The 12,175-nt window shown below is 33.5% G+C and overlaps 1 protein-coding gene across 1 annotated transcript in view; it reads right to left on the reverse strand.

Moving 5' to 3' along the window:
* Positions 1–12,175, reverse strand: part of trioa (trio Rho guanine nucleotide exchange factor a) — a 124,435-nt gene that overhangs the window by 31,052 nt on the left and 81,208 nt on the right. Inside the window, exons 12-16 of the mRNA XM_073821442.1 lie at positions 10,140–10,262; positions 7,697–7,888; positions 6,865–7,034; positions 4,903–5,023; positions 4,596–4,728 (exon numbers count right to left, since the gene is read on the reverse strand). Coding sequence (XP_073677543.1) covers positions 4,596–4,728; positions 4,903–5,023; positions 6,865–7,034; positions 7,697–7,888; positions 10,140–10,262 — 739 coding nt within the window. The remainder of the gene's footprint in view (positions 1–4,595; positions 4,729–4,902; positions 5,024–6,864; positions 7,035–7,696; positions 7,889–10,139; positions 10,263–12,175) is intronic.

Here is a 12,175-nt window from a genome sequence, read left to right on the forward strand (position 1 = left end):
TAAAATCTTTTTATAATTAAAAAAAAAAAAAAAAAAAAAAAAATATAATAATAATAATAATAATAATAATAATAATAATAATAATAATATTATATATATATATATATATATATATATATATATATATATATATATATATATATATATATATAATTTTATAATAAAATATAATTAAAATCTTAAACTTTTAGGAATCCAAACACACTGTAAACAATTTTACATCAGTGAAACACTGATGATAACCTACATTAAGAGACACTTTGTTGGGAAGTTGAGCCGCTGCTCCCGCTCATCTTTTTCAAATGGCGTTAACGTTATTTGCTCAGTACATGCAGTAGAGACCTGCACTCCTACGGGAGTATAGCGGGACCCGAGGCAACCGACTGCGGCGCGGGACAAAACTTGATGGGCGAGTGCGGCTGTTCGGGACGCGGAAAAAAAAATTATGATTCGCGGGACCCCCGCAAAATAGAAATATCTAAAAAGCAAAATATTGTTATTCATCTATTGCACAAAAGCAGCAAGAACAATTACAGCTATGATTAGTAAGCACAAGGATAGGCAGTCATCAGAGGTGTTTAAGTTAGAATCCACTCACTGCTCAAACATTCTTGCACAGTGCTGAATATTGCGTGCTCGCGAATTAAAACACACGATAGACATTGTGAAAGATTCATTGTGCATAATGCTTTATGAGATCGCATATGAACTGAGATGTCAACTTTAGCTTTGTCTGCTTGCATTCTGCTATGGATACACACAGTAGCTCATGCTTGCTCTTCTGTTAAGAATAACAGTGGTTTGTGAATGTTGATGCTTAGTCTATATAACAAATATTTTATCAGGAGCGTTTATGCTGGGGTTTTGTGAAATTACGAGATGTTACAAAACTGTTTCATGTAAATTCAATTGATGTACTGAAAAAAAACTATACATGTTACTTTTATGCGGGCAGGAACGGGACAAAACATGAATGTCGAGGCAGGAACTGAACGAGATAAACATATTTCTGCGGATGCGGGACTGAAAAATCCGTCCCGTGCATGTCTCTACATGCAGTGTTAAAATGCCCCCTATTGGTTAAACTCTGCATCAAACGTAATATAAGCATGAAGACGTAATATGCACATGAAGTGACCTGTCAAAAACGACTTGTATGCTTGTTACCACATTTGATAATCAATCGAAATAATCGCAGCTCTTGCGATTTGAAAATTGCACCCTTTCAAATCGCGATTTCGGTTTAAAAACGATTAATCGTGCAGCCCTAGCTAGGACGGTGGCTGCGATATACATAAACCTACCAATATCGGTTGTCATGACTTATCGCAAGAGGAAACATTCTATTTTAGTCACATAACATCGGTTAATGGAAACCAGTCATTCTGCAATAGTTTTTTTTATCAACATTTAGAAAATATATATGATATAAGATGTGCTGCACCTTGTGTGTTCACTCTTGAGAACATGTGTCAAAGACTGACATGAAATTGTTAAATAAAGTAGTTTTTTTGCTTTCTTTGCCTACAAAAAGTACTCTCGCAGCTTCATAACATTACAGTTGAACCACTGATGTTACATTGACTATTTTAGGTATGTCCTTACTTCTTTTTTGGGCCTTGAACGCGTCAGTTGCGTTGTTGTCTATGCAGGGTCAAAAAGCTCTCGAATTTCATCAGAAGTATCTTAATTTGTGTTCCGAAGATGAACGAAGGTCTCACGGGTTTAGATCGACATAAGGGTGAATAACTAATTACAGAAGTTTTATGTTTGGGTTAACTATCCCTTTAATACCGTTTTGTAAAATCTGTTTCCTTCAAAAGGCAAATAGACTGTAAAATACTGTTGCAAATGTTACTTTTTTGTCACATGCACAATCAATTTGCTATTTGAGATGCTATTTTATCCTCTAAACGAACTTGATCGTGATTCAACATCTTTTTCTTTTAAAATCTGCTTTTGATGTAAATACACAAAATTTAAAGCGATTCAGATTATATCGATTCATCAAAATGATTTCATTTTAGACAGATAGAGAAAATAAAATGCCCGCAGAAGCTGTGTAGCACAACGCTTTTGCATTTTGTGGAATAGATTCTGGCTAATGAGGTTTGAAAAGCAAACTTGTGTTTCATTGTGTAGCTCCAACCTCCGTGGGATATAGGTAAATGATCAGCAGAATATTACTGAACCTAAAATTGAAACGAAAATTGACAAATATTAGGGCCTGAAAGAGGATGTGACCTCAGGCTCGAAATTTAAACATAATAAACAAAAAGCCAGCACTAATGAGATTAAAAATTCATTAAAAAATTGAAATTATATGGTCCTAAAAGCATTATCTGCGAATGGGAGAGAGGATTACAAGCCCATTGGAAAGATAATATGTAAAATATGCAACATTATCCTCTTTTCATTAAAAAGGTTAATTATCAGGGACAGCTTTAGTAATAATTGTACAAGAGGGTGACGAGGGGGGAAAGAAACGAGGAAGCAACAGTTTCAAATGAGTCTGTAAGGGATAGAAGAAAGACGGAAGAGTCCTTTCATCCCGTCTCAAAGGATACAAGCGGGTTAACTCTGATTAAACTTTATTAAAAACAAATGGCGTAATAAAGTAAAATCACAGTTATCGGGGTAATAAAGGCCCTTGCTTTAATTGATGCTTCAATGCTAGATCACTGTGGAGAGCCTGTTCCCATGGTGATGTGCTTTTATCATACTGCAAGGCTTGTGTGACTGAGTGGACTTCATACGGAATAACAGAATAATTAACACTTTCGTTACCAATTCACAACCTCAACACAACCAGAGTTTTGAGATTTGATTTGATTAGATTCAATACTATGATGACAGTCTGACGTCTGTAATGTTAATCACTGAGTGCGATGCTGAGATCCGGATATCTCTTGTGTGTGAGTTGGAGAGCTTGTGGAGTGCGTAATGTCTCTGCGGTGTGGGCATTCTGTGTGTTGGTGTGAGCTTGGGACCTTTCTGTTTGTACCTCTGGGCTCTTGGGGTTTAAGTATTACCTCTGCATAATTAACTGGGCGGTTATGAAAGCAGGATTATGTAAGACACTAGAGGAAAAGAGAATAGCAAAGTGAGAGAGAGACAATGCACATGGAGGGATAGCCATCCTCAAAATCACATGTGCAGTGAGAGAGCAATTTGCAAGCGGAGGAGGAGGAGAATTAAGCCACATCTTCATCTGCTTTACTTTAAACAAAAAAAAAAAGTGCCGTTAAACTGACATGCCAAACTGCACCAGTTATTATACAAAAGCAAGTTGAATATATACAATTAATAATGTAAAATAATTTAATATATAAAACAAAAGACAAATATATTAATTGCAACTAGTCACTTGTCAACATGTACAGGTTTATATTAAAACAATATAAAAATTATTACATTATAAATTACATTACATAAAATTATAATAAAAAATATAAAACTTATAAATATTTATATAAAATATATCAAATTAATTAATTTTCTAATTTATAAATTTATATAAAAAATAATAAAAAATATAAAACTAATAAATATTTATATAAAATATATCAAATTAATTAATTTTCTAATTTATAAATTTATATAAAAAATAATAAAAAATATAAAACTAATAAATATTTATATAAAATATATCAAATTAATTAATTTAATTTATAAATTTATATAAAAAATATATTATATTTGTAAAATTATAATTTAATATTCTAATAACTGGTGCATGTCAATCAATTAATTAAATTAAATCTAAGTAAGTGATATGCTGATATGTTGAATGAACTGCAATTAAGTACATATACAAGTATTTAAAAATAAAATGTTAATTTATTAATATATGATGTAATTATATTTAATTTCCTAATGATCAATTGATTGCACCAATTATTATATGAAACTAAAATCTTGTAGTTCATATTTCATATATAGCAAAAACAGAATATTTAATGAAATATATATTCTATTTAATATAACAGTAACACTTTACAATAAGGTGCCATTTGTTAACATTAGTTAATATATTAACTAACATGAACGAAAAATGAACAATACGCTATTTATTAATTTTTGTTAATGTTAGTTAATAAAATACAGTGGTTCATTGATAGTTCATCTTAGTTCACAGTGCATTAACTAATGTTAACAAACACAACTTGTGATTTTAATGCATCAGCAAATGCTTAAATTAACATCAACTAAGATTAATAAATGCTGGAGAAGTATTGTTCATTTATAGTTCATGTTAACTAATGTAGTTAACTGATGTAAACTAATTAACCTTATTGGAAACTAAAGCAATTATTATTTTGTATTATTTATTGACAGCCCTAGTAATATCTTTCCTCTTTTACAATGGTTAAACCACTTTTTCTTTTCTGGACCATGTCAATCAGACTCCAAACATATTAAATACTTTTCCTCAAAACTCTAAATCCATCATTATAAATTTACTATTATTATGTAATGAAAATAAGTCATTTGAGATGCATCAAACCATTCCTCAAGCCCTGACTATCTTGTTATTTTGCAGTATTGTGCAGAGCACCGCAGTAGTGCTGGTAGTCAGGGATTCAGAGTTGTACTGATGAAATGTGGCAGAGCTGAACACGTGAGAGGGGCTGGAAGCAGAGCGGTGAGTTTGCCCTGAGGGGGCTGAGAGACTCCACTCCAAACAGCCTCTGGTGCTCTCTCCTTCTCCTTCGCCTGCTTAACTTTCTGTTAAAGCATCCAGCTTTACTGAATTTCAGCCTTCACATTCCTCTGCTGCTGCAGCCTCTCCCACATGCAGATTATACGTGACTATATGTGATTATATGTGACCGACTGTTAACACTTGCACCAGGCATCAAGCTTCAGCCAAATGATGCAATTCTGCAGCTGCACAGTCACTCTCCAAGTTAAAGTAATGTAGACAGTACAGTGGATGTTGGTGGATGGGGGCAAATGGGTGCTTGAACCATCCAAAGGTTTGGCCAAGTGAGGATGACTAATGGTTTGCTTCAGTTCAATGCTGAATAGAATTAGCATTGAATATAAGTACCATTATTACAGCAAAAATATGTCACAAATGTGTTTCTTTATTATTGATTCATATTGATTTGGACATCAAATATGTTTTGGTAGTGCTTTGGTATCACTCTGAATGATTCAACAAATGGGTCAGTAGACTGATTTAAACTATCAACTCAGAGCCGAGCACTGATATTTTGACTGATTTACTAAAAAGAACTAGTTCATAAGAGTTACTTGTTCGTAAGTTGGACTACATTGGTTGTGTTGTTTGTGAGAAACTGTTGTAGGGCCCTATGAAATACATTTTATTTATTTGCAAATCCCCCCCCCCAATTCCATTTTTTCCATTTTATTTTTTCATGATATTTTTTTTCAGAACCCCTTAACTTCAATGGTGAAATTAAACGTTATAAATTAAAAAGCATGTTTAACTGAAATCATGAAACTTACACAATTTAACCTCCTAGAATTCCAACTTTTACCCACAGGATTTTTCTGCATTGAATTAAATTTGACAGTGATGATATGAGGTTAACAGCAATTTTAAGTTTAACAAAAATTACATTTTAAATGCCCTATAAAATACATTTCACTTTTTTCTTAAAATCAGTTTTATTTTTTTACCAAATTCTATTTTCTATTGTAATTTTCTGGATTCCATTTAATGGTTTAATTCTATTTTAATTATCAAAAGCATCTTTAATTGGCTGTATTGATGTTATTAGAAAACCAACTTTTATTTATTTCTTGTTTTTAGAAATACTGTGTTGTGTATTTCACTTTTTCAGGTAAATAAACGATAAAACATTAGTTTTCTTTTAATCAAATGAAAATTACACAAACCCTTTTTTTTTGGCAAGAAAAATGTGATTTCAGGTTAAAATTTGAAGAAAAATGTTGTGATTACTCCTTAAAAAATACTGTTTTATTAAACCTTATTAGTAGTAGTAGTACAATTATTACATTAAAGGTCCTTGCACACTCAATCTGAAATGTTTGAACCAGGAGGCAGTGTATAAATGTGATTGACACAACGTGAGGTTGTATTGATTTTTTAACGTGCAAAATTTTCAGACAGGAATTTCAGACTCAGTGTGCAAAGACTTTAAGTCATGTGTTTCTGTCACAGTTTCTTCAAGTTAAACCAAACTTTTATTTTGACTGGTTGCAGTAAAGATATTTAAGTTTCTGTTTGTATATATCTCAAAAGAAATTGCAAAATGCTCCTGAAGTGAGTCTCAGAGCAGCTCTGGAGATTATGTTTATGTGTTCATGTACTCGTATATTTAGGCGGCAAGTGCTGAAAACACTGCAAGCGTCAAGTGCGCTTCAGTAGTAAACAAAACGGTGCGCCAGTGCCATTTATTCACACAGAGACACGTAGAACATCAGGATTTATCAGGATTGGTCTTAAACACTAGCCCATATTGCATTTTGATTTTAGTGTACTGATCTACTTTTGATTTATCCAAAATTTGGCAAATTCTGTGACATTCTGCATTATACTGTAAATTCCATTTTTATGACTGGATTTCACAATTCTGTCCACGTTTTCTGCATTGTGGATATCAAAGGGCCCTGCCATTAAAGAACTGCCACAGAAAGATTACATTTATTGTCTGTGGAACCCCATCTTTCACTCTAGGCTTCAGACTGCAAACTTGAAACTTCTAGGTGGCTTCTTGGTGTAAGGTTTCAAAAGATGGCTTTCACACTAATCTAACAAACCCCCTTTCAATGGAATCAAACTTGAGGTACACACCGAAACATGAAAGCAATTTAAAGGATTTGTTGCTGGAGGAGGCATGAAAGGAAAGGACAGATAAGAAAACTGTGCACCTGAGTTGCTGAATGAGATCCTCTCCCTCCTTGATGACATTTACAGTGAATTGAAGTGTGGTCTGCTGCTGCTGGCCGAAACGCTTGATCAGGTCCTGAACGGCCTCCACCGACTCAGCATACACATCGTCCAACAGTTCCTTCTGCAACTCCTCCAGCCATGTCCACAGCTATACACAAAAGACACATGACAATCACTTTATAGTTTGCTCAGAAAGCTCTACATTATTGTTTATATTGCATAGATTTTTGAAATTTGCACATTCATCTCATATTTAATTTGGTTTCTAATTTCTGATCTGATATTGAGTGTTAATGTATCTGTGTAAAACTAGACACTTTCATAACTGACTAGCTATTGGGTTGAATGACCAATTAAAATAATTTTTACTTGATATTCTCATGGTGCACACAACAGATTATAAATAAACAACAAACAAGCATGCTAAATATCTTAAGGCGCAAAAATCACAGCAGTCACAAAAAACCTCCACATTATGCATAAAAACGGGAACATTGCTCAGAGCAGGCGATCTGAGGCCTCAGGCGAACTGTTTTGAAGTTTATTGTTGAAGGTGGTGAATTTGTTACAAAAGCAGTGCTTTGACGGTTGTTGGGGAGATGCTCTCTAGAGGTGCTTTAAAGACATGAATTTGAAGACAAAGAGTTTAACATTCCTGAGAGAATTTTAACATGCTGACAGTTTAAAACGCGCTAAAAACTGTCCCAAGAGGTTGCGCGTTTCAATTCAACCCAACTGCAAAAAATATTTATGTTAGTTTTTTTTTTTTTTCAAATCAGACTAAAGTATTTACCCATCCCTAGTTCTTACCTCCTTAACGTGGGTGTGGAAAGCCACTGACATGTCCAGCAAGACTTTTCGCTGCTCCACACGCCTTACAAAGTCCTGGATCCGATCCTCCAGCTGATGGGCAGCCTGGTAGATCTCCTCCGGGTCACATTCGCCTGTCTGGGCCAACTGCTCTGCAGCTTCAAGCAGCTTATCAGCATTTGTGTATGTATTCTGATGAAGATGAGAGACATATGGACTATGACTATGATTGCTCATGTCAACCGGTAAGAATATTTTGCTTTAATGCATTTTGGCACTGACTAGTCCAGTAGTTCCGCCACTAGTCGACACACTGGCTCTTGTGTAGACTAGTCATGATCACATAAAAACAAATAAAATCATTTACATATGGTCAAAAGGAACCCTGGGTATTAAGACTTGTATGGCTTAATATAACATAAATAATGTCTCTTACTGAAATATGTGATCCGTGCCGGCAAATTGAGTCAGAATGTGCATAGTCTAATTTTGGACTACTGGCAAAAGAAGTGACAATTGTCAATTTTGGTTGAATTTGAGGTTTCACAAAAATTAGTTCATTAAGCCTTCTTCCAGCAAACCTAATGCTCCAAATAGTAATTAAACATCTAAAATAATCTCTATTTGTACATCTCTGCTGCTTCTCACCACAAGCTGTAGGTCTACCGTTGCAAAGCGCAGCATTCCAGTTTTGTGAATATAAATATCAAATTCTTGATGACATGAGTCCAAACCAGTAAAATATGGTTTTCAAACTCATGCTGATCAAAACAAAACCTTTATGCTGGCGGACATTTGCAAAGCACGTGCATCTTCCTATAAAGTACATTTTTGCGAAATATGTCTTGGCGAGATTGACATAAACATAATCTGTTGTGTTTTACATGAACATTTAGTTGATGGTTGGGAAAAAGTCTGATGTGTAACATTATATTAGATCCATGCATTACAGAAGGTCTTAAAATAGATAAAATAAAAAATAGCTATATTGTGATTAATAATATAGTAATTATTAAGAAAATATGCAATGTTGCTTGGTAATTTTACTTTGGGATCTTCAGAAAACTCAACTCAAAATCAAACGGCTGTAGCTCAGACATTCTTTGCCCAATTCCAGCAAGTCATATATCATTTTGAAGGCATTTTAAAGGAGAACGTGGAAAATAATTTATATTTATATATGTGACCCTGGACCACAAAACCAGTCTTAAGTCGCTGGGGTATATTTGTAGCAATAGCCAAAAACACATTGCATGGGTCGAAATTATTGATTTTTCTTTTATGCCAAAAATCATTAGGAAATTAAGTAAAGATCATGTTCCATGAAGATTTTTTGTAAAATTCCTACTGTAAATGTATCGAAATGTAATTTTTGATTAGTAATATGCATTGTTAAGAACCTAATTTGGACAACTTTAAAGGTGATTTTCTCAGGATTTTGATTTTTTTGCACCCTCAGATTCCAGATTTTCAAATAGACGTATCTCGGCCAAATATTCTCCTATCCTAACAAACCATACATCAATAGAAAGCTTATTTACTGAGCTTTTATATTATATATACATCTCAGTTTTGTAAAATTTTACCTTATGACTGGTTTTGTGGTCCAGGGTCACATATTATAATAATCCTTTTTGAAAATGTGCTCATTCTGACTTATTTTGCCAGCACAGATCACATATGTAGCAGAAAGCCCATGAAAGACTTCCGTTATTTAAAAAAAAAAAAAAAATCCACATTATGTTACACATATTTTGGACTATGGGGGACGCCATTCTTTTGTTGACGTCAAATGGTTGCACACTGTATGCTTCTGGTGCTACCTGTTGCTATTTTTACCGCAACACAATGCAAGAGAAGCAATGCAAGTCTTTACTGCTTGAAAAAATGCCTGTGAACGAACAATACTTCCTAAAGACCTGCATCTTTGTCCTCTCCGCTTTAGCCCTGATGCCTTTGAGGCTTTTGGGAAAAAGGTACAGCTACTGAAAGGGCTTACAAACAGCAGAGACAAAAAGTGCTAAATGCCATCCTGACAGGATGTAATCATGCTGATGCCTGTCATGACGTCACAGCCGCTGAAAGAGTTTTATTTTCCGATAGCAACAGGTAGGGCCAGTAACTCACAGAGTGCAACCATTTCACGTCATCGAAATAATGGCACCCCCCATAGTCCAAAATATGTATGAAACAATGTGGATTTTTTAAATAAGAGAAATCTTTAATGGGTTTTCTACTACATATTTCAGTAAGAGACATTAATTATGTTATATCAAGCCATACAAGTCTTAATACCTAGGGTTCCCTTAAAAAATTCCGAGTGGACTAGTCTACTAGCAGTGATCAGTTATGTTATATTATGTGTAGTGATTCCTTACCAGCTGTTTTAGACTGAATTTATGCATAGAAGAATACAGAGAGGGGAGATTTTAGAGTGGCAAACCTGAGCAACTTCCTCGAAGTCTTCATGGCGTTTCTGCAGGGCTCGAGCGCGATGCAGAGATTTCCCCACTCCTGTGTGTTTGCTGAGAAAAGCCTCACCATGGTTTTCAATCCAGTCAAGAACCTAGTCACACACACAATGCACATAAGAGGAAAAAATGAAATTAATTTGCGAGACAGCCGCAGAGCTTTCCAGTCCTTCTCTAAGTGAGAATGTGTCCTGTCAGATAGGTTTTACGGTAATGGGAGTCAAATCAAGGTACCATGACAGGTGATACTGCAGGGTCCAAGACAGAAAAAAATTATGCATGAAGGTGTCGTTCACAGTCTAGCTCTCCTTCTCTGCCTCTCATCGCATCCCCAGCACCTGAATAGTGGTTTCCATGGCAACACTTTCCCTCAGCCACAGAATTAGCCGTTCTGCATTCTCTCGGTCGAACACCTCGCTGCAGAAAACAACAATCTCTGCACCAATAAACTGGCCCTAAACCTCTGAACACAATGTATAATAGAGAGAGATGCCTAGTATAATGATATCGCAGTGGCTTATCCTTGACTTTAAATTATACGTGACTATTTCTGTTTGTGTGTAAACAATTATAATCCCAGAGAACTTAAGCCAAGATGTTGCGGTGGTGTTTTCGCTCCTGTATTAAAGAGGCAGTGGTAACAGTAATTACATGCTAAACTAAAGCCTGCACAGATGTATGAATTTGGAAATGTCCAAAAAAACAAAAAGAAAGAAGGAAAAAAAAAAAGCACACTGCAGTACACTGAGGGATATAAAAAGTACTGGTGCTTCTGTAACAAATCCATACTGAAATGAAAAACAAAACAAAAATACCAGTCTTTCTTTGCTATCAGTAGAACCCCAGTTAAAAATCAGTTAAACAGTAAAAATATATTAGTAAAAATTGTGACAACTTTCAAATACCTATGTTCAAAATACCACCTTTCTTTCGTTCTCTTTCTTTCTTTCATTTCGAACCAAAAATAATATAAAAGTAAATATACAAAAAGACAAAAAATTGTCAAAATATGTGCCACCTTACATCAAGTCATCAAATAGAAATATATTTTAAACAAAAATATAATATAGAGAATATTAAAATACAGTTTATTGATGTTTTTTATTTTTTAAATTACTGATATTTATTTTATTTTTATTTCATTAGATATATTAGTCAAAACATTTTTTATGTAAACCTTTTTTAAATTATTTTTATTAAAAAATAATGCATTTTTTTATTTGAGATTTTAATTATAAATGAAATTCATTAAATAATAATTACATGAAAAATCGTTAATATTTTTAATGTGAAAGCTACATGCCATTGTATTTAATTTATTAAAAAAAATCACTTTGTATTACCAAAATTATAATAAAAATACTAAAATATTGGTAACATTATGTATTATTACATTATAATTATGTAATATGGCACATAATTTAATTTTTTTTGTCTCCTTTGTAAACACGTACTTATTGTACAACATCTTTATATATATAGTTTTTTCCTTAATTTTGCTAAATATTTATTGTATTTGTATATTTACTTTGATATTATTTTTCATTTGAAATGAAAGAAAGAAAGAAAGAAAGAAAGAAAGAAAGAAAGAAAGAAAGAAAGAAAGAAAGAAAGAAAGAAAGAAAGAAAGAATGAATGAATGCGGTCAAGACCTGCCTGGAATTACGTTCGCCATGCGTTTCCTTGACAATAATTGCACACCTTTGCACAGTCAGCCAATCAGATTCAAGCATTCAACAGAACCGTAGTATAACATTTTAATAACGCATTAGTAAATGCTGAAATTAACATGAACTAAGATTATTAACTGCTGTAGAAGTATTGTTCATTCTTAGTTCATGTTAACTAATGTAGTTAACTAATTTTAACTAATGAACCTCATTGTTAAGTGTTACCATAATATTTTGTAAAAATACAAAAATACTTTTGTTGTGTATCAAAATGAGTATCAAAAATCAGGAAATCACACTGATATTGACTAAATCAATTATTCTGGTAACACAGCTCT

The sequence above is a fragment of the Garra rufa genome, chromosome 17, assembly GCF_049309525.1.
Source record: "Garra rufa chromosome 17, GarRuf1.0, whole genome shotgun sequence".
NCBI lineage: Eukaryota > Metazoa > Chordata > Actinopteri > Cypriniformes > Cyprinidae > Garra > Garra rufa.